The following is a 27912-nucleotide window of genomic DNA, read 5'->3' on the forward strand; positions in this document are numbered from 1 at the left end:
ATGTGCAGAGCAAGTATTTGACACTGAGGGTGGTGGGTGCCTGGAAAGCTCTGCCAGGGTTGTTGGTGGATGCAGATATGATAGTAGTGTTTAAGAGGCTTTTAGACAGCCGCATGGATATGCAGGAACCATGTGCAGGTAGATGAGATTAATTTATCTTGGCATCATGTTTGGCACAGACATAGTGGGTCGAAGGGCCTGTTCCTTATCTGCCTCCACTGTTCTATGTTCTATGTTTTAAATTCCTGATCACTGGGTAAGAATGAATACTGTCTCTGCCATAATGACTCAATGAGTGGAAGCAACCATGCAATATCTCACCACATCTTCTGACTGACGTCCTAGGGTGAACAACCTGATTCAAACTTAATGTCACATTCATTTGCTAAAGTCTATTCATCCATTCTGTCACCCTCTATATTTGACTTGCGGATAACCCTGAAAAATATTTCCTTTAGGAACCCTTTAGGGTGGCGCAGCGGTAGAGTTGCCTTACAGCGCCAGAGACCACAATTTGATCCTGATGTCTGTATGGAGTTTGAACATTCTCCCTGTGCAGGGCTCGAAATTAGCGGTTGCCCGGGTGCCATTGACCACCCAAAGTGCCGCCGGGCAACCTAAACACTGAGTCATTTTGCCCAACTTGGCAATCAAATACTGGTTTATACCGATAGACACAAAAAACTGGAGTAACTCCGTGGGTCAGGCAGCATCTCTGGAGAATAGGAACGTGACGTTTCGTGTCGGTGGAGGCTGTATTGCGGGGCAAAGATACTAGGTGCGTGGTGACGAAGGGTCGGAGCGAATTACGCTGCCTGCAAATCTGCCAACGGCGCTCTCAAAACAACCCATGCCATGCGGTGAGAACGGAGAGGTTGAGAAGGAGTTTCTTCCCAGAGGCAATTCGGACTGTAAACGCCTATCTCACCAGGGACTAACTCTACTGAACGTTTTTCCTTCCATTATTTATTATGTAAAAGAATATGTGTGTTATGATTGTGTTTATAATTTGTTTGGTTGTTTTGTTGTTTGTCTTTTGCACAAAGGTCCGCGAGCATTGCCACTTTCATTTCACTGCACATCTCGTATGTGTATGTGACAAATAAACTTGACTTGACTTGACCCCTCTCGCACACCGAGCCCGGGAAGAGGGGAGGAGGGAGAGGGAGAGGGAGGCGGAGGCCTCCTTCCGCCGTCTGAAGCAGCTGCACCAAAGACCCTATAGCACGGCCCCGCACCTTGCTGTTGGCTGGCGGAGGATGGGAGGCGGTGGCGAGGAGGCGGCGGCACTTTGGCGTTGGACAGGGACGGCCAAGGCAACAGGGCGATGTTGTCCGAGGAGCGCTGACCTTCCTTCCTCCCCACCTCCTCTGCCCCTCCTCCCCCTCTCCCCCTCTCTCTCTCTCTCTCTCTCTCTTGTACGCCCCCCTCCACCCCTCTTATCCTGGGGCCCCTCCTCTCCATCCCGCACTGATCCCCATTCCCTCCTCTATTGTCCTCACTGACATCCCCTGTGCTCCCCTCCCCATTTACCCTCCCCCCCCCCCCAATCTATTCATCATCCTACCCATTGAATCCCCTGCCAACCCCCCATCCATCCTACACTGGTCCCCCAATTCATCCTGTACTGATCCCCCATTCATCACCGTACTGACCCACCCTCCATTTACTCTGCACCTATCCCCCCATCCATCCTGTAGTGATCTCCCCATTCATCTTTTACTGATCCACCATTCATCCTGTACTGGTCCCCTCATGCATCCTGTACTGATCCCTTCATGCATCCTATACTGATCCCCTCATTCATCCCACACTGATCCCCCATTCATCCTCTACTGATCCCTTCATTCATCCTGTAGTGATCTCCCATTCATCCTGCCCAGACCCTCCGATCCACACTGTCCTGACCCCCACACCCCCCCTCCATTCATCCTGTATTAATCCTCCCCTCATTCATCCTGTACTGATCCACCACCTGTAAAGAAGTCTCAACAACACATTGTCTTAACTGTAGCTTTTATTAACTGTTCACATAAGTGCTATACTAGCTGTACGTGGTCTGTCACCGGAGCTAGAGAGAGAGACACCAGGGAGGGAGCATGCAGTTATACCCCTGATAAGGGGAGTGGTTAAGGGTGGTAAGGTCACTATGTTAAAGGCACATGCACTAGCCATCTACATCCTTCCTCTTGGAACAAAGCGATACAACAGTGACAGGGCGACCACGTCTCATGCGCTACAAGCAGGCATACAATGATTACAGAGCTAAACGAAATCCCCGTATCGAACCGGTGGCTTGACCAGCCTGCCAGACCGGGTGCGAAGCTCGCCACCTCCTCCCCCTGCAGGAACAAGAGCGGCCGGGGCCGGGGCAGGCGAGCGAACCGGGGATACAGGGGGAGATGCGGCAGGAGCGGGCGGAGACCCAACCGCCGGCGTGGTAGAGGGGGAACGAGGGCTGGGAGGCGGAGACGGTGGCGTAATCAACGGTGAAGGGAGGGATCGGGGCATCCGTGGGACGGCAGGAGCGGAATCCGGCAAGGGAGGGGAGAAGGGAGCAGCAGGCGGAGGTGGAGGCTCGTTAACGAGCAGCAGATGCTGGCGGGAACGGCGGTAAATGACGCCGTCGTGGTCAACCAGGTAAGACCGTGGTGAGCCGGCATCGCCGACCACCGTGGCTAGCTTGTAGTGGCCAGAGGTAGTCTGCATCCGGACGATCTGGCCGGGAAACAGAGGCGGCAGGGGGCGGCAGGACTGGTCGTGGGAGCGCTTCTGCGAGTCGTGCTTGGCGGTGATACGCTCCTGGACCATGGCGGGTGGGAGAACAGAGGGAGCAAGGGCTTGTTGGGCAACAGGGAGGGGGGGGGGCGAGTTCTGCGAGACAGCAGTCGTTGTGCTGGCGAGCCCAGGGCAGGGTCGCGGGAGATGTTGCGGAGATTAAGCAGGGCCAGGTGGAAGTCCGACTTGGACAGCCGACAGTGCTCCAGCAAACCCTTAGCACTGCGGACTGCACGCTCCGCCAGGCCGTTGCTTTGCGGGTACTCAGGGCTGCTGGTAAAATGTTTAAAGTTCCACTGAGAAGCGAAACGCTGGAACGCGGCACTGGTGAACTGGCTGCCGTTGTCAGATTGGAGGCGAGCAGGGGAGCCAAAAGTGGCAAAAATGCCGGCTTTGGGTGGGGGTGGACCCTGTTGCTGCCGCGGGGCAACGTTTCTTGGGCGGCCGGTGGCAGAGGCTAAGTCGACATGAGTGTCCTCGGGTGGCAGGGTAGAGGCGACAGCCTCAGCCATGAGTGCGGCGTGTAGAGCCTCATCCAGAGAAAGTTCGGGCTTTCTGAGAAGTTCTGCTCTCAGTTTAGCATCGCGGAGGCCGTATACAAGGATATCACGAGTCACCTGTTCGGGGGTCAGGGCATCAAGGCGGCAGCGCCGAGCCAGGTGCCTCAACGCGGCGATGTAGTTAGTGACGGACTCGTCAGCGCTCTGCCGACGGCCAAACATTTTGAAACGCTCCAAAATAGAGTTGGTGGGAACATCACACAGGGCAGTGAACTTAGCAATGAGACATACCGGGTCGAGGGCACTCTCACCAGCAGCATACACAAACGACTCGGACCGTTCCAGGGCGTCGGGACCGGCCAAGTTGAGGAGCAGAGATGCACGCGTCTCAGCGGTGGCAGCAGGGTGGGCGATGGTCACATAATGCTGAAAATCACGTCGGAAGACATCCCATCGATGGGCAATGTCCCCATCAAATACAAGCGGGTCGGGCTTGCGGCACGAGGTGGCCATGGCACGAGGGAAGGAAATAGGATAAGGTTACTGGGGTATAAAATAAAAGAAAACCGGCAAACAGGAGGCGCAGGGTCTCACAGCTGAGACACCATGTAAAGAAGTCTCAACAACACATTGTCTTAACTGTAGCTTTTATTAACTGTTCACATAAGTGCTATACTAGCTGTACGTGGTCTGTCACCGGAGCTAGAGAGAGAGACACCAGGGAGGGAGCATGCAGTTATACCCCTGATAAGGGGAGTGGTTAAGGGTGGTAAGGTCACTATGTTAAAGGCACATGCACTAGCCATCTACACCACCCATTCATCCTGTACTGATCCCCTCCCATTCAAGAAGAATGGGGGAACAGTCTGAAGAAGGGTCTCGACCCGAAACGTTGCCTATTTCCTTCGCTCCATAGATACTGCGACACCCGCTGAGTTTCTCCAGCATTTTTGTCTACTTCCATTCATCCTGTACTGACCCCCCATTCAACACCCCATCCCCCATGCTCTCCCCTCAAAATTTTACATACTCCAACCAACACGTACTAATTCACCTGCCTCAATCCATCCATTCCACATTGATTGCCTTTCTCCCCTCCCCCCCCCCCCCCCCCCCCCCCCCCCCCCCCCCCCGTCATCTATCCACCCCACATTGATTCACACACACACATCCTCCCTGACCCTATTGTGCTTCATGGTCTTCAGAGCGAACATTGACTATGTTTGATAACGGAATGCAATCAAACGTGTTTTAATTCCCAATGTTATTATTTGTTTTGACACCTTTAAACATATTACCATAAGAACATTTACTGCAGTTATGTACTTTGGCCATCTCTTGTCAGTTAGTGTAATGTTTAACCTGTCAGATGGGTATAGTCGGTTTTAACAGCTATAAATCATAAAATGCCTTTAGAAATTTCCTTGCAACCTGTATATTTTGTTATGGATAAATTATGTGGGAAGCGAGAGTGTTTCTGTACCAATAGCAATAACGATCCATGCTAAGGCCATGTCATGGTAATTTTCGGTCTTTCACAGAAAACATGCTTGCATCAATCTGTAGTGTGCATGGTTAAGCATATATGTGACCATGGTCCAGGATTTATTGACATAGGTTGATCATATGCAGAATAATCCAACCACATTTTTGTTTGGAAGTGGAAAGAACTAATAGAAATTGCATTAATTGCAAAGTGTAAAAAGAGTTGAGATATTGTATTATAATTTTGCTGCATGTCTTGTGGTATATATCATGTCTGGATTGGTGAATATGTTTAGTTTGTGAGTTATTTGAAGCAGAAATAATATGTGAATGTAGACAAAAGTGCTGGAGAAACTCAGCAGATGCGGCAGCATCTATGGAGCGAAGGAAATAGGCAACGTTTCGGGCCGAAACCCTTCTTCAGACTGATGGGTTTCGGCCTGAAACGTTGCCTATTTCCTTCGCTCCATAGATGCTGCTGCACCCGCTGAGTTTCTCCAGCACTTTTGTCTACCTTCGATTTTCCAGCGTCTGCAGTTCCTTCTTGAACATAATATGTGAATGCTTCATTGAGCATAATTCCGACTGGCTTGTTGCCCGGCTGGCAACAGAGAAAAAAAGTTAAGTGAGAGCCCTGCTGTAACCACGTGGGTTTTCTCCGGGCACTCCAGTTTCCTCCCGATTTCCAAAGACATACAGGTTAAATTGGCTAAGATAAAAATTATCTCTAGTGTGTAGAAGGTGATCGTTGGTCAGTGTGGACTCAGTGGGCCGAAGGGCTTGTTTCTGTGCTGTAAGTCTAATTCCTAAACTTGAAATGGAACTGAATAGCCACCTATTCTTTCTTTCTTAGAAGAGCAATTTCTGCATCCTTAAAATCGTCTTTCATTTGACGATACTTTATTCCAAAACTAACCAATGTAAAAGTTACCAGCAAGTTCAATCTACTTTTTTTTCCTCTGCCTTTCAATTGATTTTATTTTAGAATGTATTTATTTTGATGCTGACTACTGATGACAAAGGGAACAGAATTGACTTGGAGGAGTTACTGAGTCTGACAGCATACGAAACCTGAATTAATGCCGGCAGATAGAGTCATTAATCCAGATGTCCTCTGTGATATTGGCATTTCAACTTTGCGTGTGGATTCAGTTCCATCACGTTTTCAGGCTCAGTGATTCTTCCCAGACAGTGATCTTCCCATGCAGTGAATTTTCACTCTACAGTAATAGCATGTGACTGGCAGTAATGTATATTTTGGTAGGTTCTGTAGGACAAGGTGTCTAGGTGCCTTCACAGTTGGTGCTCTGACTTGAGTGCCAGTGGAAAGGAAACAAGCCAATGCAAACTAGACGTCTGTTTTTATTTCAACATTGCTTTTCCTTTTTTTTTACATTCCTTCAGCTATAATTTCCTCTGTATAGTTTAGTTTAGTTTAGAGGTACAGCGCAGAAACAGGCCCTTTGGCCCACCAAGTCTATGCCGACCACCAATCACCTCGCACACTAACACTATCCTATGCACCAGAGACAATTTACAATCTTTTCCCAAAACCAATTAACCTACAAACCTTATGCGTGTGGGTGGAAACCGGAGCATCTGGGGAAAATCCACATGGTCACATGAAGAATGTACAAACTCCGTACAGACAGCACCCATTGTCAGGATCGAACCTGGGACTGGGAATGTAAGGCAGCAACTCTACCGCTGCGCCACTATGCTGCCCCATTGGGTTTTTTTTTTTTAATGTCCCTTTAACTGTAAATTCCTCTGCACCATTGCTGAATTATAAATGAACAAACTAACACATTGGTTAGTTACCTAAACTAGGAGAATGTATTGTTCATATTGTTGGGTTGCAAGCTATCCAAGCGGAACAACCAACATCTACAGTTCCTTGTTTCTAAACCAGCACGTGCAGTTCCTTGTTTCTACATAATATTTATTGACCAGTTTGCACCAGTTAACAAATTAAAGGTGGGATGTGTGACTCATAACAAGTGGTTCATTACACAGTATATAATGCAAATAGAATTTGACTTATTAGTTCATTTGAAATCCGATAATGCTTTTGCAATACATGTTGTAGTAACTTAAAGCAACGTGTGTTATAGACCAGCTTATATGGTGAGTTATGAGCATCCACACCATGGGATATAGTAAACTTACATTTATATACAACTAGGATCCACCATGGTCTTGATGAACAAAACACCCTCTGTACCTGAATGACTGGAATAAGATTATTCATTATACCAGAGAGTACAGTTATACTGTAGAATTGTCTCAACCCGAAACGTCATCCATTCCTTCTCTCCAGAGATGCTGACTGTCCCGCCGAGTTTTCCAGCATGTTGTGTCTACCTTCGATTTAAACCAGCATCTGCAGTTTTTTCCTCCACAGCAGGGCCGGCCTTAAGCCGATTGGACCGATTTTTCCAAATTGGGCCCCGCGCCCAAGGGGGGCCCTGCGTTAATTTTCCGTATTTCATATGGAAATACAAATTCACTTTGTTAAATAAGGATTAAAAAAAAAAAATTGCCATACAGATTTTTTTTTACAAAACAAACATGGATAACAAATGCTGCATGGCCATCAGACACAGACGATGTGTTAACTACTACTGTAACACTTGTTAACAGACAGTAGTTAACAAGTAGTTATACAATGTGTCATCAATGCATCGATCTACATTCCTCAGTAAATGTAATTGTGTTTTGAACAAGTATTAATGATGCTGCGTTCCTTTGAATACAATTCACGTGGCGTCATTAACACTTGTTCAAAACACAATTACATTTACTGAGGAATGTAGATCGATGCTTTGATGACACATTGAGAATTTCTTAAAACTCACCATCATGATTGAGGACTTATTCTTGGTGAGCATCTTGGTGTGCAGCAGGTTAGTCATTTAATTTACCTACCGACCCACATTGTGTTTCTCTGTCTTTCGCTCTCTCCCTTCCTCTCTCTCTCACGCGCTCTCTCTCTCTCTCCCGCTCCCCATCTCGTTTCTCTCTAGCTCTCTTGGCATTCCCGGAATCATTGACGTATTGCGGTAGACAAAAATGCTGGAGAAACTCAGCGGGTGAGGCAGAGCGAATATGCAACGTTTCGGGTCGAAACCCTTCTTCAGACCCGGCCCGAAACGTTGGCTATTTCATTCGCTCCATAGATGCTGCCTCAAGCCCTGTCCCACTGTGCGAGTTCACCCAAGAGCTCTCCCGAGTTTAAAATCTTTGTGTAGCATCTCTGCCCCTATCTTCAAATTCACACTTTGAAATAAAATACAACTTTCGACTTAAATATTTTGCAGCAGGATCGCGATTAGTCGATTCCCACGCATTTTCAATCATCGTTCGATTCAGTGTAATTTTCACACCTGGTTGATGTAGTTTTTTAAAAAGATATAGTACATTACAATAAATTGTTTCAAGGATACCTGGTACTAAACACACAAACATTAAGGTGGTTACTGATGTTACAAACGGTTATAAATGAATATAATTTCAAAGTGAAATAGGAGATTTCCATGGAAAGAATATTTAACCAGAATATAAGGTGAGGTCACTGCAAAATGCTCACTTAAAACAATACGCCATCAACTCAGGATTGTTTCTTAGCCCTCTGACAGGTGTTTCAATCTAACCTCGTAGCTCGCTGTTAATCGATTCATAGCTATTAATTTTCATTCCTGGTCCGTATCGAACGTCTCCAAATGCAAACGCTTCAAGTTACGCTTCTTGTGTGGTGGTAAGGGAGGGGGGGGATGCTAGGATAAAATACCTTATATTTGCATTTATATAGCGATCCTGCTGCGAAATTTTTAAGTCGAAAGTTGTATTTTATTTCAAAGTGTGAATTGGAAGATAGGGACAGAGATGCTACACAGAGATTTTGATAGGAAGGAAACTTACAGCAGCTGAATAAAAGATTGGTCAAATGGTAGGTTCAATGAAGATCGGGCGAGGGGGATTGGTGGTGGGGGAAAACTGTCTATAACTTGGGACCTGCCTAAATGAGTGCTGAGATGGATTATCATTCGACACCAAATTTCTTAGACAATCTTCTTCTTCGAGTCCGTTGCAATCTCAGATGTCGTTCTGCCAGTATCTGGCGCAGGTCACAGCTGGTCGGGTCGGTTCAGCCAGGTCCTGGGGGCTGCACTGGGGGGCGTCGTCACACTCCAGTAGGTGGGACATTGTCTGTACTGCTCCACAGCTGCATGTGTCTTCTGCCTGGTAGTTCCATGCTTTCATAAGTGCTTTGCACCTCCCCTGCTCCACTCGTAATCTGTTGAGGGTCTTCCAGGTTGGCCATGGGAGGTCGTGCCCGCTGGCGAGGCATTCAGTCGGAGTGATTCCTCTCTCCATCCAGTCGTAGGCTCGTGTGTTGAGCTGGTTCCATTTCCAGATGTTGGTCCTTGCTGTTTCTTTGGTTGTCTGGAGAGGTGGGACTGTCTGCAAGAAACTGGCTCTAGATTTCAGTCGGGGTGGAGGTGCTGTGTGTCCGTGCAGGGGGTGCCTGGTATCGATCTCCTGTGCTCTCCGCTCGCCTTGGGCGATGATGGATCGTCTGATATGGGGGGGGGGGGGGGGGGGGGGCAATACCAGCTAGGGCGTAGAGGCACGGGACTGGCGTTGTCTTTATGCATCCCGTGATAATGCGGCAGGTGTCGTTGAGGGCTGTGTCAACCAGTTTGGTGTGGTGGGAGCGGCTCCAGCTTGAGCACGCGTATTCAGCTGTGGAGAAGCACAGGGCTAGGGCAGTTGCACGGATGGTTGGTGGATCAGCGCCCCACTTTGAGTTTACCAGTTTGCGCAGGATGTTGTTGCGAGTGTTGACCTTGGCTTTGGTGTTCTGAAGGTGGGTTTTGAAAGAGAGTGTCCTGTCGAGTGTGACTCCGAGGTACACGGGGTGAAGGTGGTTGGAGAGTTTGTGGCCATCCCATGAGACACTCAGTTGTTTTCCTGCATCTCAATTTTTAAGATGGAAGCTGCATAGTTGGGTTTTTGATGGGTTGGGTTTCAGGTGGCTGTTATTGTAGTAGGTTGTCATCTCCTGGAGGGCGCTTTCCAGGACAGACTCGATCTTCTGGAAGTTCTCCTGTTGGGTGGCGATGCAGAGGTCATCAGCATAGATGAAGCGGCGGCATTGTGGGGGAAGTGGTTGGTCGTTGGTGTAGATGTTGAAGAGGAGGGGGGCCAGTACGCTGCCTTGTGGTAGGCCATTCTTTTGGGCTTTTCATTTGCTCTTCTTGTCGTTTAGTTGAACGAAGAAGCGCCTGTTGTTGAGAAGGCTTTTGATGACTTGGCACAGGTCGAGGTCACCAGTCATGTCAAAAAGTTTCCTGATCATGGTGCGGTGCTGGACAGTGTCGTAGGCAGCGGTGAAATCTATGAAAGCTGCTCCGGTGATGAGTTTGCACTCAAAACCGTCCTCAATGTGTTGGGTGAGGTTCAGTAGCTGCCCGGCACAGGAGCGGCCAGGGCGGAAGCCAGCTTGATCTTTAGTAAACTTGGAGTCTATAAGTGGCATAAGGCGTTGGAGTAGTAGCCTCTCGTAGAGCTTGTAGGTGATGCAGAGGAGGGAAATGGGTCTGTAGCTCTTTGGGGATGATGCGTCCTTTCTAGGTTTGGGAATTGCGACAGTCTTGGCCTTTCTCCATACAGGTGGGGTTGTTTTCTGTGCCATGCATGAGTTCAGCATTGCTAGGAACCAGGTCTTTGCTTTAGGTCCAAGGTGCTGTATCATTTCCGTCAGTACATCATCGATTCCTGCTGCTTTCCCAGGTTTCAGCATGCTCATTGCAGCTTCGAGTTCTTCAAGGTCGAAGGGCTTGGTGAGGGCCCCCCCATTGATAATTCCTTTTCCCGTCTCCAACGGACCCCCTCCTCCTGGACCTCCCCTCATGGCCATTGGTACAATGAAATTTGGGCGTCACAATCCGATGTCGGAACAGGAGTACATTCTCAGTGGCTTGGACTTCCGAATTGGCCACTTCCTACTGGAGACCGTGGCTCCCGAAGTCCACAGGCTGAGCTGGGTGGAGATTCACGCTGGCGGCCCTCGGCAAAGGGTTCCCAGGGCTCCGCGATATTAAAATCAGCGCAGCCCGAGCCTGTGAGCTCCGTAAACCACAGCTCCATGATTTTGAAGCAGCAGGCCCAACACTCCAGAGCTTCAAACGGCAATCCAGGTAAAGCATCGCCCGCTCCGCGGTGAATCCAATATGTATATAACAAACAACTGTTTAATGACAACATACAGTAGGATCTAAAAGTGTCACACTGTCACTGTCGGGTAGTCATGTCCTGTAGTCATGGGGGAGAGGATTGGGAAGGGGGGGGCTCACAAGTGAAATAGCTTAGGGTCTCTCTTCATCTAAATCCGGCCCTGAAGACCTCCCACGACCTTGTGTCGACCATGCTGCGAGTATGAGTCGAGGGCAAACTCGCCAGAACTCGCGTATTAGGTCGCCCAAGTGGGACAGCCCCTTTACCTTCCCTATGAGACCCTGACTAACTGATTCAGCCTCCCTAGAGCGGCACGGGTGTGCAGCGGTGGAGTTACTGCCTTACAGCACCAGGGAACCGGGTTCGATCCTTCCTATGGATGCTGTTTGTACGGAGTTTGTTCCTACTGTGACCGCATGGGTTTTCTCCCATACTCCAAAGATGTACAGGATTGCAAATTAATTGGCTTTGGTAAAATTGTAAATTGTCCTTAGTGTGTAGGATGTTGCTAGTGTGCGTGGTGATCGCTGGTTGGGCCTGTTTCAGCGCTGTATCTCTAAAGCAACTAAAGTAAAGTAATAAGAATCAGCCTTGTTCTGCCACCATATTTGAAGTCTGAAAGTTTTACAAATGTAGAGTTCCTAAATACATCCTGTCCATTATAAAAATATTCTCCAATTTACCTGATGAAAATCCCCTACCTTGAATGTACTGGCACCTATGCACCTTATGAGGTTGCCTTCCCTAGTTGTTACCTGATCTAACACTAGCTGATTTACATTGTTTAAAATCTGATCAGACTTGGTTAATGAAGCTTGCATGATGTGATGGCTTCTTTCACACGTGCTGCTCCGAGGAACGAGTTATCCCAACAGCCTTTCAATTATGAATGAGATCCTAAAATTCGATCGAAAAAATAATACAGTATTTCTAATTACAAGTTCTGTGTGGCAGAATATATCCTTTGCATGCAGATCAGATATCCGTGATGACTACCAACAATTGGATGTTGCCAGGATTAAATTCTGAATCACATTTTAACGCAGTCACAGAGCATGCACTATCATAGGGAGGACCAAAGATTCTCCAGACTTGACAGGTCAATTGCCCCAAATCATTGACCAAGATTCTCAAAAGTCCTCTTCAATTTGTCTTTTACTATAATTAATTAATCATCTATTCAATAGATTAGACACAGCGTTAACAGCGCTACCACCTATTTTGTCATTTCAATATCGCATGCACAATTTGAGTCATACAGCACGGAATCAGGCCCTTCGGCCCAACATGTCCATGCCGACCAAGATTATCACTGTGGGCGACACAGTGGTGCACGGTAGAGATGCTGCCTTACAGAGCTGCTCCAGAGACTGGGTTTTATCCTGACTATAGGAGCTATCTGTACGAAGTTTGTACGTTCTCCCTGTGACTGTATAGGTTTTTCAGGGTGCTCCAGTCTCCTCCCACACTCCAAAGACATACCATTTTTTAGGTTAATTGGCTTTGCTAAAATTGTCCTTAGTGTGTAGGATAGTGATAGTGTACAGGGTGATCGCTAGTCAGTGCACCATCAGTAATAGTCTGCTTTATCTCTCTAAAGTTAAAAGTAAAAGATGCCCCATCTACGCTCGTCCCACCTGCAAGCATTTGGTCCATATCCCTCTAATTCTTTCCTCTTCCATTGAATGGGGAAGTATTGTATATTGTTACATTTTAATTGAAGGCATCTATTTTGGTGATCAGACCGTTTTAAGGTCATAAGAAATAGGGGTAGAATTAGGCGATTCGGCCCATAAAGTCTGCACCATTCAATCATGGCTGATCTATCTCTTCTCCTAACCCCATTCTCCTGCCTTCTCCCCATAAACTTTTCTATAGACAGGTTGGAGATTGGAACACAGCTCATTTTATTTATTGAAGATAGACATAAAAAGCTGGAGTAACTCAGCGGGGCATGCAGCATCTCTGGAGAGAAGGAATGGGTGATGTTTCGGGTCGAGACCCTTCTTTAGACTGGTTGAGGATAAGGGAAACGAGAGATATAGATGAGAGAACCAACCTGATCACCCGATTGCTGGACAGTTTAATTCACTTTCCCATTCCTACACAGACCTTTCTGTCCTCGGTCTCCTCCATTGTCAGAGTGAGGCTAAACGCAAATTGGAGGAACAGCATTTCATATTTCGCTTGGGCAGCTTACACCCCAGTGGTATGAATATTGATTTCTCTCACTTCAGGTAGCCCCGGCATTCCCTCTCTCTCTATCCCTCCCCCACCCAAGTCGCACTAGTTTCTCATTTTCACCCTACAAACAGCTTACAATGGCCCGTTTCCTTTATCATTGTTACTTTTTTTCATATCTTTCATTCACTGTTCTTTATCTCTCCACATCAACATCTATATTTCTCGTTTCCCTTATTCCTAACCAGTCTGAAAAAGTGTCTCGACCCAAAACATCACCCATTCCTTATCTCCAGAGATGCTGCATGTCCTGCTGAGTTTTACTCTAGCTTTTTGTGTCCATCTTCGGTTTAAACCAGCATCCTTTTTAAACCAGTTCCTTCTTACACCTCTCTATTTATTGGTTGTTTTGATGGATATGTAAGCTGACGATTTATGCTGCGACTCATTTTCCTCGCAGACTGTCAGTCGTGCTTCACACAAACCCACTCCCACCCCAGACATCTACCCCATCAACATATGGATGGCACAGTGGCGCAACTGGTAGAGCTGCTGCCTCACTGGTAATGGGGAATAGATTTATTCACATTAAATGCTTAAAATCATCAATACAGCACAGGAACAGGCCCTTTGGCCCATCATGTCAGTGCTGAACATGATGCTAAAATTAACTCTTAATCTGCCTGCATATTATCCATTATCCCTCCATTTCCTGCAAATCTATGTGCCTATCCGAAAGTCTCTTAAATGCCACGAATATAGCTACCTCCTGTACACAGACTGCACCTGAGGTCAGGATCATGCCTGGGTCTCTGGTGCTGAGAGGCAGCAGCTACTTCAGCTGTACCACTGTGCATATTCTCCATGTTTTGCTCAACTTGGTTTGGGAAAAGCTTTGCCCAACATCATAAGAAATTGCAAAGAATTGTAAATGTTGTCAAGTCCATCACACAGACCAGACTCCCCATCTACTCTTCACAGAAAACCAGCCAACATAAGAATGGTCTCGACCCAAAACGTCACCCATTCTTTCTCTCTAGAGATGCTGCCTGTCCCGCTGAATTACTCCAGGTTTTTGTGTCTATCTTCAACACAATCAAAGACTTGTCCCCCTCTGACCATTCCGTCTTCTCCCTGCACCTGTTCGGGCAAAAGATACAGAAGTTTGAAAACATGCACCACCAGACTCAGGAACAGATTTCCCCCCCCCTCTGTTATCAGGCTCCTGAATGCTCCTTCCATAAGATGGGGTACTGTCCAAATCACCCCAACCCTATTATGAACATTGAACTTTGTCTATTGAACTGATGCGCTACAATGCTGATAACTATATTCTGCACTCTGTCTCTTCCCCTTTGCTCTAACTATTGTACGAGTTTGACTTTATTGTATTTATGTATAGTAATATTTGATCTGATTGGATAGCATGCAAAACAAAGCTTTTCACTGTAACTTTGTACACGTGACAATTATAAACCTAAACCTGATGCAACTAGTCTTTAGTTTACTTTAGTCTGCACCAACCAGCGATCCCCGTACACTAACACTGGCCTACACACACGAGGGACAATTTACAATTTTACCAAGACAATTACCCGACAAACCTGTACACCTTTGGTGTGTGAATGTAAACTGGAGCACCCAGAGAAAACCCACGTGGTCACGGGGAGAACATATAAATTCTGTACCGACTGCACCCATAGTCAGGATCAAACCTGAGTCTTGGGCACTGTAAGGCAGCAATTCTATGGCTGCAACCATACCACTGTGCTGCCCTCAGGATACTTTCAGCACTATGGGCAAGGAGCTGGGATGAACTAAAAAACATTTATGGGCAGCATGGATGTACTGGGCAGATTGGCCTTCTGCTGGGCTGTAATTTTCTGTGATTCTCTGATTCTAACCAAGTTTGATGAGAAGAGCTTACATGTGTGAAATTACCATTTAGCTTAATGTTTATCGCTAAGAAAGGGGAGATAAGGTAATTATAATTGAAGACAAAAGTAATCATTAATTCTTCTTCAACTGAGTAAATCAAAAGAGAAAGTGTTTGAACCTTTGTTTATTTGAAAATGGTATCTATCAGAAAATATTAATGTCCCTCTTGACTTCAGACTTAAAAATGCACAAGACTAAAATGAGTAAGGAATTAAAGGCAATTATAGTACAACAAGCAGCTATAATCATGTTTTAAATATGTCTTATTACAACAACCTCAGCTACTATTTTCATGCTATGGTACAACTCCTTATGTCTAGTACCGATTCAGAAATATTTTTGCTCATTTAATTTTTCTGCTGATGTAAAATTTACTTTGCACGAAAGGAGCAGTTCTGGATTGCTAAATAGAGAAAATATTAGAAATGCCCATCATAAAGATTTAATGAATATTAAAGAAATTCTCAAGAAAGGATAACGTGACAGTTTTTCGGAGTATAGTATTGATAAACGAGACTCTGGAATAATTTTAATCATTCAATTTTCAGTGTTCCTCCATTTTGAAAGAAGAAAAGGATATGAGGATGATAAAGCAATGAAGCTAATCTTTATCACTGATGCATTCAAAGACCTACTCCATTGGTGAGCTCTCTGCAAATTAATGGCAAGTTAGAAGATTCACCCTTTGTTTCTTGAAAGAAATTATCAGAAAGCTCCAAAGAAGACCACAATGGATGGGATAATTGCAGATAGCAAAAATATTTGAGTATAGGAGCAGGGAGGTTCTACTGCAGTTGTACAAGGTCTTGGTGAGACCACACCTGGAGTATTGCGTACAGTTTTGGTCTCCAAATCTGAGGAAGGACATTATTGCCATAGAGGGAGTGCAGAGAAGGTTCACCAGACTGATTCCTGGGATGTCAGGACTGTCTTATGAAGAAAGACTGGATGGACTTGGTTTATACTCTCTAGAATTTAGGAGATTGAGAGGGGATCTTATAGAAACTTACAAAATTCTTAAGGGGTTGGACAGGCTAGATGCAGGAAGATTGTTCCCGATGTTGGGGAAGTCCAGGACAAGGGGTCACAGCTTAAGGATAAGGGGAAATCCTTTAAAACCGAGATGAGAAGAACTTTTTTCACACAGAGAGTGGTGAATCTCTGGAATTCTCTGCCACAGAGGGTAGTCGAGGCCAGTTCATTGGCTATATTTAAGAGGGAGTTAGATGTGGCCCTTGTGGCTAAGGGGATCAGAGGGTATGGAGAGAAGGCAAGTACGGGATACTGAGTTGGATGATCAGCCATGATCATATTGAATGGCGGTGCAGGCTCGAAGGGCCGAATAGATCTACTCCTGCACCTAATTTCTATGTTTCTATAAGAATGATGCGCATGGATAAACTAATTATTTGAGATAAAGGGTATGAAACATTCTTTCTTATTTATGCCTGGGTTTCAGTTCTCCTTCATTTGATGGGCTAGTGAGAATTAATTTGACAGTTTAGGAGAAAGCGGATTGGAGCTCAAACAATGGTCAATGGTTTCTTTATTATCATGTGTACCAAGGTACAGTGATTTTTGTTGTTGTTGCATATACTGTGGCTCAGTAAGACTATCACCATACATAAGCACAATCCCCTGGTTAGTACAGAATGTACAGTAGAGCCCACATAGTCTACATGCAAGAGGTACCATTTTGCTACCAACAGGGCAAAGAAGGTAAAAAAATGTCTGAGAACAAGTAAATAATTCAATATTTGTGCATGACGTTATCTATTTTATAAATATCCTATGTTGTTAATATCGAGACTACTCATGGAATAATTGTGCCAATGTCATGTAAATCGAGACGGTGAATTTACAAATAAAGACTCTTTGGATATTAAGTTAAAAATGGAAATAGTGAGCATGTCAGGAGGTATCTGAGGAAAGAGACACATATTTCAAAGACCTTACATCAGAGGCTGCCTGACCTGCTGAGTCTTTCCCCACATATACACCCGGACAATGAGAAATGAAGATCTGGCTTGCAACAGCATCACAGGCACATAGACTCAGACCAACACATAAAAATAAAAAAATCCATAAATCATACATACGCTTATACTTAGAAACATAGTAAAATAAGTGCAGGAGTAGGCCATTTGGCCCCTCGAGCCAGCACTGCCATTCATTTTGATCATGGCTGATCATCTTAAATCAGTACCCCGTTCCTGCTTTTCCTCCCATATCCATTGATCCCTTTAGCCCCAAGAGCTAAATCTACCTCTTTTGAAAACATCCAATGACAGAGAATTCCATAGATTCACAACTCTCTTGGTGACGAAGTTTTTCCTCATCTCAGTCCCAAATGGCCTACCCCTTATTCTTAAACTGTGACCCCTGCTTCTGGACTCCACCAACATCAGAAACAATTTTCCTGCATCTAGCCTGTCCAATACTTTAAGAATTTTACATGTTTCCATAAAATATCCTCTCATCTTTCTAAATCCCAGTGAATACAAGCCCAGTCGACCCAATTTTTCGTCATATGTCAGTCCTGCCCTCCCAGGAATTAACCTGGTGAACCTACGCTGCATTCCCTCAAAAGCAATAATGTCCTTCCTCAAATTAGGTGACCAAAATTGCACACAATACTCCAGGTGTGGTCTCACCAGGGCCCAGTACAACGGCAGTAGGACCTCCTTGCTCTTAAACTCCAATCCTCTCACAATGAAGGCCAACATGCCATTAGCTTTCTTCACTACCTGCTGTACCTGCAAGTTTACTTTCAGTGACTGATGTACAAGTACACCCAGGTCTCGTTGTACCTCCCTTTTCCTAATCTGACAAAATGTAGATAATAGTCTGCCTTCTTGTTCTTGCCACCAAAGTGGTGGCTCACATAACCTCACATGTATCCACATTATACTGCATCTGCCATGCATCTGCCCACTCATCCAACCTATCCAAGTCATCCTGCAGCCTCATAGCATCCTCATCGCAGCTCACACTGCCACCCAGCTTTATCTCATCCGCAAACTTGGAGATGTCACATTTAATTCCCTTGTCTAAATCGTTAATATATATTGTAAATAACAGGTCCCAACGCTGAGCTTTGCAGCATCCCACCAGTCATTGCCTGCCATTCTGAAAAGGACCCGTTAATTCCTACTGTTTGCTTCCTGTCTGCCAACCAGTTTTCTATCCATGTCAACACCCTACCCCTATTACCAAGTGCTCTAATTTTGCACACTAATCTCTTGTGTGGGGCCTTGTCAAAGGCTTTTTGAAAGTCCAGAAACACCACATCTGCTGGCTCTCCTTTATCCATTCTACTGCTACATCTTCAAAAAATTCCAGTAGATTAGTTAAGAATGATTTCCCCATCATAAATCCATGCTGACTTTGACCAATCCTGGCACGGATTTCCAAATGCGCTGCTATAACATCTTTAACAATTGGCTCAAGCATCTTCCCCACAACTGATATGGCTAATTGGTCTATAATTCACCATTTTCTCTCTCCCTCCTTTCTTAAAAAGTCGGGTTACATTGGTTACCCTCCAGTCCACAGGAACTGATCCAGAGTCGAGAGAACATTGAAAAAGGATCACCAATGCATCCATGATTTCTAGGGCCACCTCCTTGAGTACTATGGGATGCAGACCATCAGGCCCTGGGGATTTATCTGCCTTCAGTCACAACAGTTTACCTAACACCATTTCCTGACTAATGTGGATTCTTCCCGCCCACTAGATCATTTAAAATACCTAAAGAATCTGCAATAAAAAGACATTACATTGAATATGTAATAAACAACACAGGAATGGGGCCCTTCAGCCCACAATGTTTCTGCCAAACATGATGCATGATTTCTTTGGAGAAAATGAATAGGTGAGTGATCCCACACTAATCACATCTTCCCATCTCCATCCATTTCCACCTTCGACAGAGACTGCTCCGTCCACAACACACTGGTTAACTCATCCATTCCCACCCAAACCACCCCCTCCCCAGGTACTTTCCCTGGCAACCGCAGGTGATGTAACACCTGTCCTTATACCTCCTCCCTCGACTCCATCCAGGGGCCTCGACAATCCTTCCAGATGAGACAGTGGTTCACATGCCCCTCCTCTAACCTCATCTACTGTATCTGTTGTTCCTGATGTGGCCTCCTGTACATAAGAGAGACTGAAGCATGGACTCAGTGGGTGTTTTGTTGAACAGTTGACCTGCCAAGACCTGCCTACTGGATCGCCCAGTTGCTCACCACTTTAACTTCCCTTCCCATTCCCATACCACCTATCTGTCTTGGGCCTCCTCCATTGCCAGAATGAGGCCATACATAAATTGGAGGAACAGCACCTCGTATATTAATATATATATTGTAGCTTACAACCCAGCAGTATGAATGTTGAATTCTCCAATTTTAGGTGACGTCCGCAAACACCTTCTTCCTCCCTTCCCCCATCCTCCCCCTTCCTCCACTTAAAGTTTGTTAACCATTTCAGCAGTTTGCAATGATGGGCTCACACCTGTCTCTAGCCAACAATCAGTGTAACATAGAAACATAGAAAATAGGTGCAGGAGTAGGCCATTCGCCCCTTCGAGCCTGCACCGCCATTCAATATGATCATGGCTGATCATCCAACTCATCCTGTACCTTCCTTCTCTCTATACCCACTGATCCCTTTAGCCACAAGGGCCACATCTAACTCCCTCTTAAATATAGCCAATGAACTGGCCTCAACTACTTTCTGTGGCAGAGAATTCCACAGATTCACCACTCTCTGTGTGAAAAATGTTTTCCTCATCTCGGTCCTAAAAGATTTCCCCCTTATCCTTAAACTGTGACCCCTTGTTCTGGACTTCCCCAACATCGGGAACAATCTTCCTACATCTAGCCTGTCCAACCCCTTAAGAATTTTGTAAGTTTCTATAAGATGTAAGAATCTTCTAAATTCTAGCGAGTACAACAGTATCAGGGAACCTTCTTGCCCGAGGTTATCTGTTTCCGGCCCCAATTATTCTTGTGTCCAGATTCCCCCCCCCCCCCCCTCCAACAGTCAGTCTGAACAAACTGATTTCCCCTTCATAAATCCTGTTCAGTCTGAAGGGTCTCGCCCGAACCGTTGCCAATTCTTTCCCTCCATAGATGCTGCCTCACCCGCTGAGTTTCTCCAGCATTTTGTGTCTACCTTCGATTGTACCAGCATCTGCAGTTCTTTCTTAAACAGTCTGAAGAAGGGCCCCGAACTGAAATGTCACCTATCTACTCCAGAGATTTTGCCTGATCTGTTGAGTTACTCCAACATTTGTGTCTATCTTTAATGAAAAGGAACCAGCATCTGCAGTTCTTTTTCATTACATGAGGTCATGTCTGGTCTCATCTGGCTGAAAATGATCTATATCCCTCTCTTCTAGCACACTTGGAAAGAAACAAGAGGTGATCCACAGTGTCCCATTGTCAAGGTATTCCTGCTCCTATTTCCTTATGTTCTAATGTTCTTGTTTTCTTGTCTTGGCTCATAATTTTAAAACAAATTTGAGATAACAGCATCTCATATATATTTCCAACAATGTCTTCCTCCATGGGCTTGATGGGCCGAATGGCCTAATTCTGCCCCTATAACTTATGAACTTATCTTCCATTGGGCTAAAATTGTGAACCAGCAGCTTTTGCTCATAAAGTTAGGCACAGGAATTTTACTGTGTTGGTAATGCCTTGCATTAAGCTATCTGATGGTTCCCAAGCACGGGAATACGAGTTATGAACATTATAATATGACCAATTTCTATATGGTTCATTTTTTCAATGCCATTACCGAATGAATGATAGCTCGCAAGCCTATCGTTAAATAGAATGAACGCTGAGAGAATTGAATTTATTGAGGCCTGAATGATTGGAACATTTTGCAGAAAGCTTTCTTTTATAATCAAAGTTATGAACACAAAATGACAAGGGAACACATCGCAAAATAAAAGATTGCAGAGTCCCCTCTCATGAGACATTTTGTGTTGCTCAGTCCTGATCTTTCTTTCTTTTATTTTATTACAAATTGCTTATTTTCAGAGTATCCTTACCCATGACATAAACTGGGCTAAAGATAGACAGAAACAAAGTCAATCAGCTGGTCAGGCAGCATCTCTAGAGAAAAAGGATGGGTGATGTTTCGGGTCAATGGGGGAGGGGGGGGGGGGGGGGGGGGGGGGGGGGGCAGTGAAGAGCTGGAGGCGAGAAAAGAGAAAAAACATGGCCTAATCGGGGCCAGCCACAAATTACCTCAGTCAGGAGTCAGGGCGGTACCTGGTAGCTCCATGTTGGCTTTTGTCGTCGTCCAACATGTTGACAGAATTGGTCGCCCGGCGAGTCACAGAGTGCATCGTGTCGTCATTTCCGAGGATCACCACGAGGGGGTGTCTGTCATGATCCCCGGTAGGTCCATTGTTGGTTGGGGAAGAGAAACAATGTGGAGAACTGTGGAACTGGCAAAACAAATATGGTGGAGGAAGGGGGCTAGGAACGAGGGGGCAGGGGATGATGGGGTGTAAGATGAAGTTAATTAAAATTAAATTCCACGTTCATAATGGTGGGCTGTAAGCTACCAAAGCAAAATACGAGCTGCTGTTCCTCCATTTTACATGTGGCTTCACTCTGGCAATGGCAATGCCGGAGGAGGTAGTTGAGGCAGGGACTATCGCAATGTTTAAGAAACATTTAGACAGGTTCATGGATAGGATAGGTTTAGAGGGATATGGGCCAAATGCAGAGTAGATGGGGCATGTTGGTCGGCGTGGGCAAGTTGGGCCGAAGTGCCTGTTTCCACACTGTACAGCATGACTCTGTGTTGGCGTCTCAGTGAAGGAGGTAGCACGTTTGACTGGCAAGGGTTAGCAAATTTAGAATGATGTAGAGTTTAATATATTTTTATGTGTACAAACCATCCATAAACCTCAATATTTATTTTTATTGTGCGATATATCAAGCTGGAAATTGCTACATGCTATTCAGGGCTATGTGATGCGTGACTAACGATTTCTGAGAGTGCTTGTCTGCCTTAGACCTCTGATATTGTTATTTAAGAAATGTGTAAATTCTACCCGAGCCCTGTCGCACAATATGATCGCCAGTGAAGTGCCTGTACCAATTAGATAAACAAGAAGCAATTAAATTGCTTAAGCAAACATTTTAATTTTGCCACAGTGCTGTCCACAATATGTACATAGTACTCTGCACAGTCCAAGTTAGAACGAGTGGCATACTGGTTTCGCCAGTATAATTCTGGTTGAATGGTTGACTTTAACCATGTGATAATTTACCATGTAACATTTAATAATGTAACATTTACCATGTGATAATTCCAAAGAAAATCTCCACCAGTGGTTTTGGGTATTGTGTATAAAAGTTTGGAGTTCATAGTGCAGTTATATAGGACGTAGGTGAGGCCACATTCAGAGTATTGTGTTCAGTTTTGGGCACCATGTTATAGGAAAGATGCTGTTAGGCTGGAAAGGGTTCAGAGAAGATTTACGAGGAGGTTGCCAGGACTCGAGGTCTTGCGCTATCGGGAGAGGTTGAGTAGGCCAGGACTCTCTTCCTTGGAGCGCAGGCTGACGAGGGGTGATCTTATAGAAGTGCACAAAATCAGGAGAGGAATAGATCTGGAAAACGCAGAGCCTCTTGTCCCGAGTAGGGGAGTCGAGAACCAGAGGACATAGGTTTATAGTGATGGGATAAAGATAGGCATCTGAGGGGCAATCTTTTCACACAAAGGTGGGTGTATGGTGCAAGCTGCTGGAGGAGGTAGTTGAGGCAGGTACTATCAAAACATTTAAGAAACATTTCGACAGGTACATGGATAGGACAGGTTTAGAGGGATATGGGCCAAACACAGGCAGGGACTAGTGTAGATGGGGCATGTTGGTCAGTGTTGATAAATTGGGCTGATGTGCCTGTTTCCACGATGTATGCTGTAAGTTTCCGCATGGGTTTTCTTCAGGTGTTCCGGTTTCCTCCCACATGTAAATTGGCTTCTGTAAATTGTCCCTAGAGTGTATGTTAGTGTACGGGGTGATTGCTGGTTGGCGTGGACTCAGTGGGCTGAAGGACCCGTTTCTGTTCTGTATCTCAAAAGTCACTAAGGACAGGATTTGAATTTTCATGTCTCTGAATCAGTAGACTGTATAGAAGTTCTGTAACATAATCTCTATGTTAGCATCCCCCATAAGTGGGATGAGGCTGGCTTTTCTCTTAATATTTTACAATCCTGTATCTCGCGTGCAAGGACAGGAGTGGTGAGGGAGTGTGGAGTGCCAGCCAACTAAGCCAGCATCCACCTTGAAGGTGCTGGAGGCAATACCCCAGTCCCGCTCCTTCTGGCCCACTCCTGGCGCCCGTCATCGCCAGTGGTCCCTCCTCCGCGGCTCTCTGGTCTTCGGGGCAGGGCTCGACGGCTTCTGAGCTTCTCCTGCAATTGCCTTCTGTTGCCAAGAGATGGCTGAATCATCCTTCGTTGCAACCTCAAGAACAGCAAACAATGACAGCATCGTTCACATTCCCCAACAGGCTTTGACCGAATCCCACTGCAAGTCAGATAGCGCTTCGCCTTCTCATGAGGGAATTGCCCTGTAGGTATCACGAGTTAGCGATTAGATTCACATCACTGCAACATTACGGGAACTCAGTGAGATCATATATATTTCACTCATTCAAGACGGTAAATGAGATGAACTGCACTTGAGTTTAGTAGGGAAACATCAGTCGTATGTTAAGTTGCTGGATAAGCATTCAGAGTGTAGAACACGATAAACTGAATCAATAAACTGGCAGATTTAAATTCAAGTAATCAAATAAATCACACATAAAATGCAATGGTGGCCATGAAACTTCCGGATTGAGTAGAAGTCTGAACAAGTGACTCGACCCGAATCATTTCTTATATTTGTTCACCAAAGTTGTTGCCGTGACCCGCTGAGTTTCTCCAGCATTTTGCAGGCAACTGAAGGCATTGCAGGAGAAGCTCAGAAGCCACCGAGCTCGGCCCCGAAGACCAGAGAGCCGAGGAGGAGGGAGCCAGCCGCTGGCGATGACGGACGCAAGGAGTGGGCCAATAGGAGCGGGACTGGGGTATAAGCGAGTTCGGTATTCCGACTGCGCATGCCCAGGACTAATCCCTAAATCTTTCTACCTCTATACATCTCTCTTCTCTTAAAACAGTATTTAAAACTATTTTTTTGAATGTGGTTTTCAACACGCCCCCCTGAGAGAGACTTAAATTCTGATGCCATTTGAAGTTCTTGAGAGGTTTCACCTTAATAAAGGTAATGCGAGTTGATATTTGTTGTATATTATGCAGAGGCCTTTCCCTATTATTTTCAATTGGGTCTAGTTTTAGTTTGAGATACAGTGAGGAAACAGGCCCTTCGGCCCACTGATCCACTCTGACCATCAATCACCCGCACACTCATCCAACACGAGGAGACAATTTTTCAGCAGCCAATTAACCTACAAACCTGGACATCTTTGGAATGTGGGAGGAAACCAGAGCACCCGGAGAAAAACCACTTGGTCAGAGGGCGAATGTACAAACTCCATAAAGACAGCACCCGTAGGCAGGATCAAACCAGGGTCTCTGGCGCTGTAAGACAGCAACTCTACCACTGCGCCACCTTAATATTTTAATAACAATTTCCTCATTAATATAAACTGGTTCACCTGGTGTCCTAGCATACCCTTAAAAAACAAGCCACAAAAACAGGTTATCTGACATATTATCCTATCAACATGCATGAGAGTATAATATAATTTCTCTGTACAACATGAATGGTGGTTGTGCAAAGAGAAATATTTCCTGCTCTTCAAAGTATGTGAATACCTTTGAGGTGTTTCAGAGAATCAGAATAAAAGCAAGCCCAGAAATGTAAATGTTCCTTCTTCATACCTTCGTGTTCAAAGTAATCTGCATGTCTCAGTGAGATTCTTGTATTTGCAATGCAATCTAACCTTTCACATCTCACCAATTTTCTCTGCGTTTTAAAAATTCTGTTTTCTCTGCCCTTATGTCTGCTCTCATGCTGAGATGACTAGCGTCTGTCTGCGCCCCTCTTTTATGTAAGAGAGTATTACATTAGCTAATTTAGTGGTGTCTGTCCTTTGTGCACTTTCGGTACATTAAGTGCAAGTGAGCTTCTTTGCCTGAGCTTAATCCATTTGCAAGACCGTGTGACTTCATTGATCTTGGATACATAATAAATGAAGCTAGCAGGAATGCCTCATGATAATACTACTAATACTATTAAAGCATCCATTAGCCAACTCTGTAGGAATGTGAGCATAACAACTAATGTATCAATCTAATGGCAGTACTTGAGCATTCAGAGACAGAGCAAGACGTTCGCTCCTCTGAAGAGCATCCTAAGATCGCTGTGGATGGTGAGATGTCCCATCTCCATAGACGTTCAAGCCCTCGGTAAACTGGATCCTAGCATGTAGGAAGATGGTGAACATTATCATCCACTGGCAGCATTTGGAAGCTCGTGAGTAGCAAATATTGAACAGGAAAGTGGTGTGATTAGAAGGAAAGATGCACAAGTTCAGCTATCTTATGTGGAAACAAGGAACAAGGAACTGCGTGTGCTGGTTTACCAAAGAAAGTCATGAAATGCAGGAGGAACTCCAGTAAGTAGTCACAGGGACGGCACAGTGGGCTCCATCAGTAAAAGTTGTACATTCTCCCTGTGGGTTTTCTCTGGGCGCTGCGGTTTCCTCCCACATTTCAAAGAGGTGCAGTTTATCGGTTAATTGGCTCTGTAAATTTTCCCTAGTGTGTAGGATAGGACTAGTGTATGGGTTTTCGTAGGTCGGCGTGGAGTTGGTGGGCCAAAGGGCCTTTTTCCACACTAAATCTAAAACTCTTTTCACACTAAAACTCTTTCCACACTATCCTACACCTGAGGGACAATTTACAATTTTACTGAAGCCAATTTACCAACAAATCTGTACGTCATTGGAGTGTGGGAGGAAACCGGAGCACCCGGAGAAAACCCACAATGTCACAGGGAGAATGTACAAATTCTGTACCGACAGCACCCATAGTCAGAATCAAACCTAGGTCTCTGGCACTGTGAGACAACAATTCTACCACTGCGTCACTGTGCCACCCGTAGCCCTATACATATTTATCAAGTAATTATCCAATTCTCCATTGAATATAAATCTGCTTTGATTTTTCAGGAAGACCATTGGAGAATACAGTCTTCCAGTTCACTGCACAATGTTCAGCCTGGATTTAATTGGCTACTGCCTGAGGTTCTGAACAGTACTGGCAATGTTTGGACATTTCAAAATCCAGAAGTTTGGGACTTCCTGTCAAGCATGAAAATCTGGACCTGCTGACAGAATTGGGGCACCAAAAGCTTGAAGATAAACTCCTAGAATTGTACCACATCAGAAGCTGAATCCAAGTTGATTTCAATGAAGATTTGAACTCAAAATGGAAGATACGTTTTTGAGTATTGGATTACTTTTATTAGGGTTAATTTTTTTTTCAGTATTCGTATGATTGTGCTTTGCTTTTCATAAGTTCTAGTAGCAGAATTATGGGCCTGTCCCACTTAGGTGACTTTTTAGGCGACTGCAGGAGGAGACAATGCAGTCGCCACATGTTCGCGGGTAGTTGCCAGGGAGTCGCCTTCGTGGTCGTGAGGAGTTCCCGCATTCTGGGAACTAGTCGCAGCCTCATTATGGTTGTCGCAAATTTTTCAACATGTTAAAAAATTAGCAGCGACTAGAAAGAAGCCGCCATGGAGAGTAGCGAGAATTCTCGCGCTGTATGTGGGTCGCCAGGAGGTCCTAGTGGGTCGCCAGGAGGTCGGAGGTTCTCGTATGTTGTAGCCGGTGCTGACCGGTGAATTTTATTGGCTCATGGCGAAAAAAAAGGTAAGCAGTAGTTTTCAGAACCAAGGATAACCGACCGGTAATGTTAAATGTCCGATGAGCGTCAAAGCTTCAAAGTAACTCTGGCTTCTTAAAAGTTATCTACACTCCATCTTCACTCCTTCTCCCTCTCCTAAAAGACTTACTGTACACTGTGCTTGCCATAATTACAGCACCAACCTTCCTGTTCATCGTGGTCTGTGTCTGTATCACCTTGGCTTTGCACCGTGTGAATTTTTTAGACATTGCTCCCCCCGCTTGCCCTGTCCTCCGCCTGCATAACGGGTTGGTGAAGGAAGCGATGCGTTTGTGTGTGTGTGTGTGTGTGTGTGTGTGTGTATATATGTTCCACTCTGACAGTCGCCATTCCAGTTGCCAGTTTTTCAGGTGACTGCCGGCCACTTGACAGTCCGCTGAAAATCACCTAAGTGGGACAGGCCCATTAGGCCATTTGGCCCGTCAGGTCTACTCCACCATTCAATCATGACTTATCTACATTTTCTCCTGCCCATACTCCTGCCTGCTCCCCATAACCTCAGACATCCTTACTAATCACCCTTACTGATTAATCTTTAAAATTAAAATATATTTTAGATGTCTGTGAATGTTTTTAGACTTTAGAGATACAGTTTGGAAACAGGCCTTTTGGCTCAGAGTCCATGCTGACCCTACGATCAGTCTATACACTAACACTATCCTATACACTAGGGACAATTTACCAAATTTTAGAATTTACTGAAGCCAATTAACTTACAAGCCTGTTTTGTCTTTGGAGTGTGGGAGGAAACCGGAGCACGTGGAGAAAATCCACGTGGTCACAGGGAGAACGTACAAACACCATGCAGACAGTACACCGCATACATGCAAGTGTTTA

At 45.3% G+C, this 27912-nt stretch overlaps 1 protein-coding gene across 1 annotated transcript; it reads left to right on the plus strand.

The window, feature by feature from the left end:
* The first annotated feature begins 2595 nt into the window (after positions 1 to 2595).
* On the plus strand, positions 2596 to 27896 carry LOC129706561 (uncharacterized). The gene is made up of 6 exons (XM_055650922.1): positions 2596 to 2640; positions 10036 to 10146; positions 10483 to 10966; positions 15671 to 15764; positions 20528 to 20575; positions 26337 to 27896. The coding sequence occupies exons 1-6, from the start codon at positions 2596 to 2598 to the stop codon at positions 26416 to 26418; spliced, it is 864 nt and encodes a 287-aa protein (XP_055506897.1). The 3' UTR covers positions 26419 to 27896.
* The last annotated feature ends 16 nt before the right edge of the window (positions 27897 to 27912 follow it).

This window comes from Leucoraja erinacea, chromosome 19, assembly GCF_028641065.1.
Source record: "Leucoraja erinacea ecotype New England chromosome 19, Leri_hhj_1, whole genome shotgun sequence".
In the NCBI taxonomy this organism is placed as follows: domain Eukaryota; kingdom Metazoa; phylum Chordata; class Chondrichthyes; order Rajiformes; family Rajidae; genus Leucoraja; species Leucoraja erinaceus.

What these genes read in the sequence shown, in the direction of transcription:
- LOC129706561 (XM_055650922.1), top strand. Translation starts at nt 2,596, where the DNA reads ATGCTGGCGGGAACGGCGGTAAATGACGCCGTCGTGGTCAACCAG. An exon ending in ACGCCGTCGTGGTCAACCAG is followed by an intron (nt 2,641 to 10,035) that starts GTAAGACCGTGG and finishes CTTGTCGTTTAG; the next exon opens with TTGAACGAAGAAGCGCCTGT. An exon ending in AGCTTCAAACGGCAATCCAG is followed by an intron (nt 10,967 to 15,670) that starts GTAAAGCATCGC and finishes TTCAATTTTCAG; the next exon opens with TGTTCCTCCATTTTGAAAGA.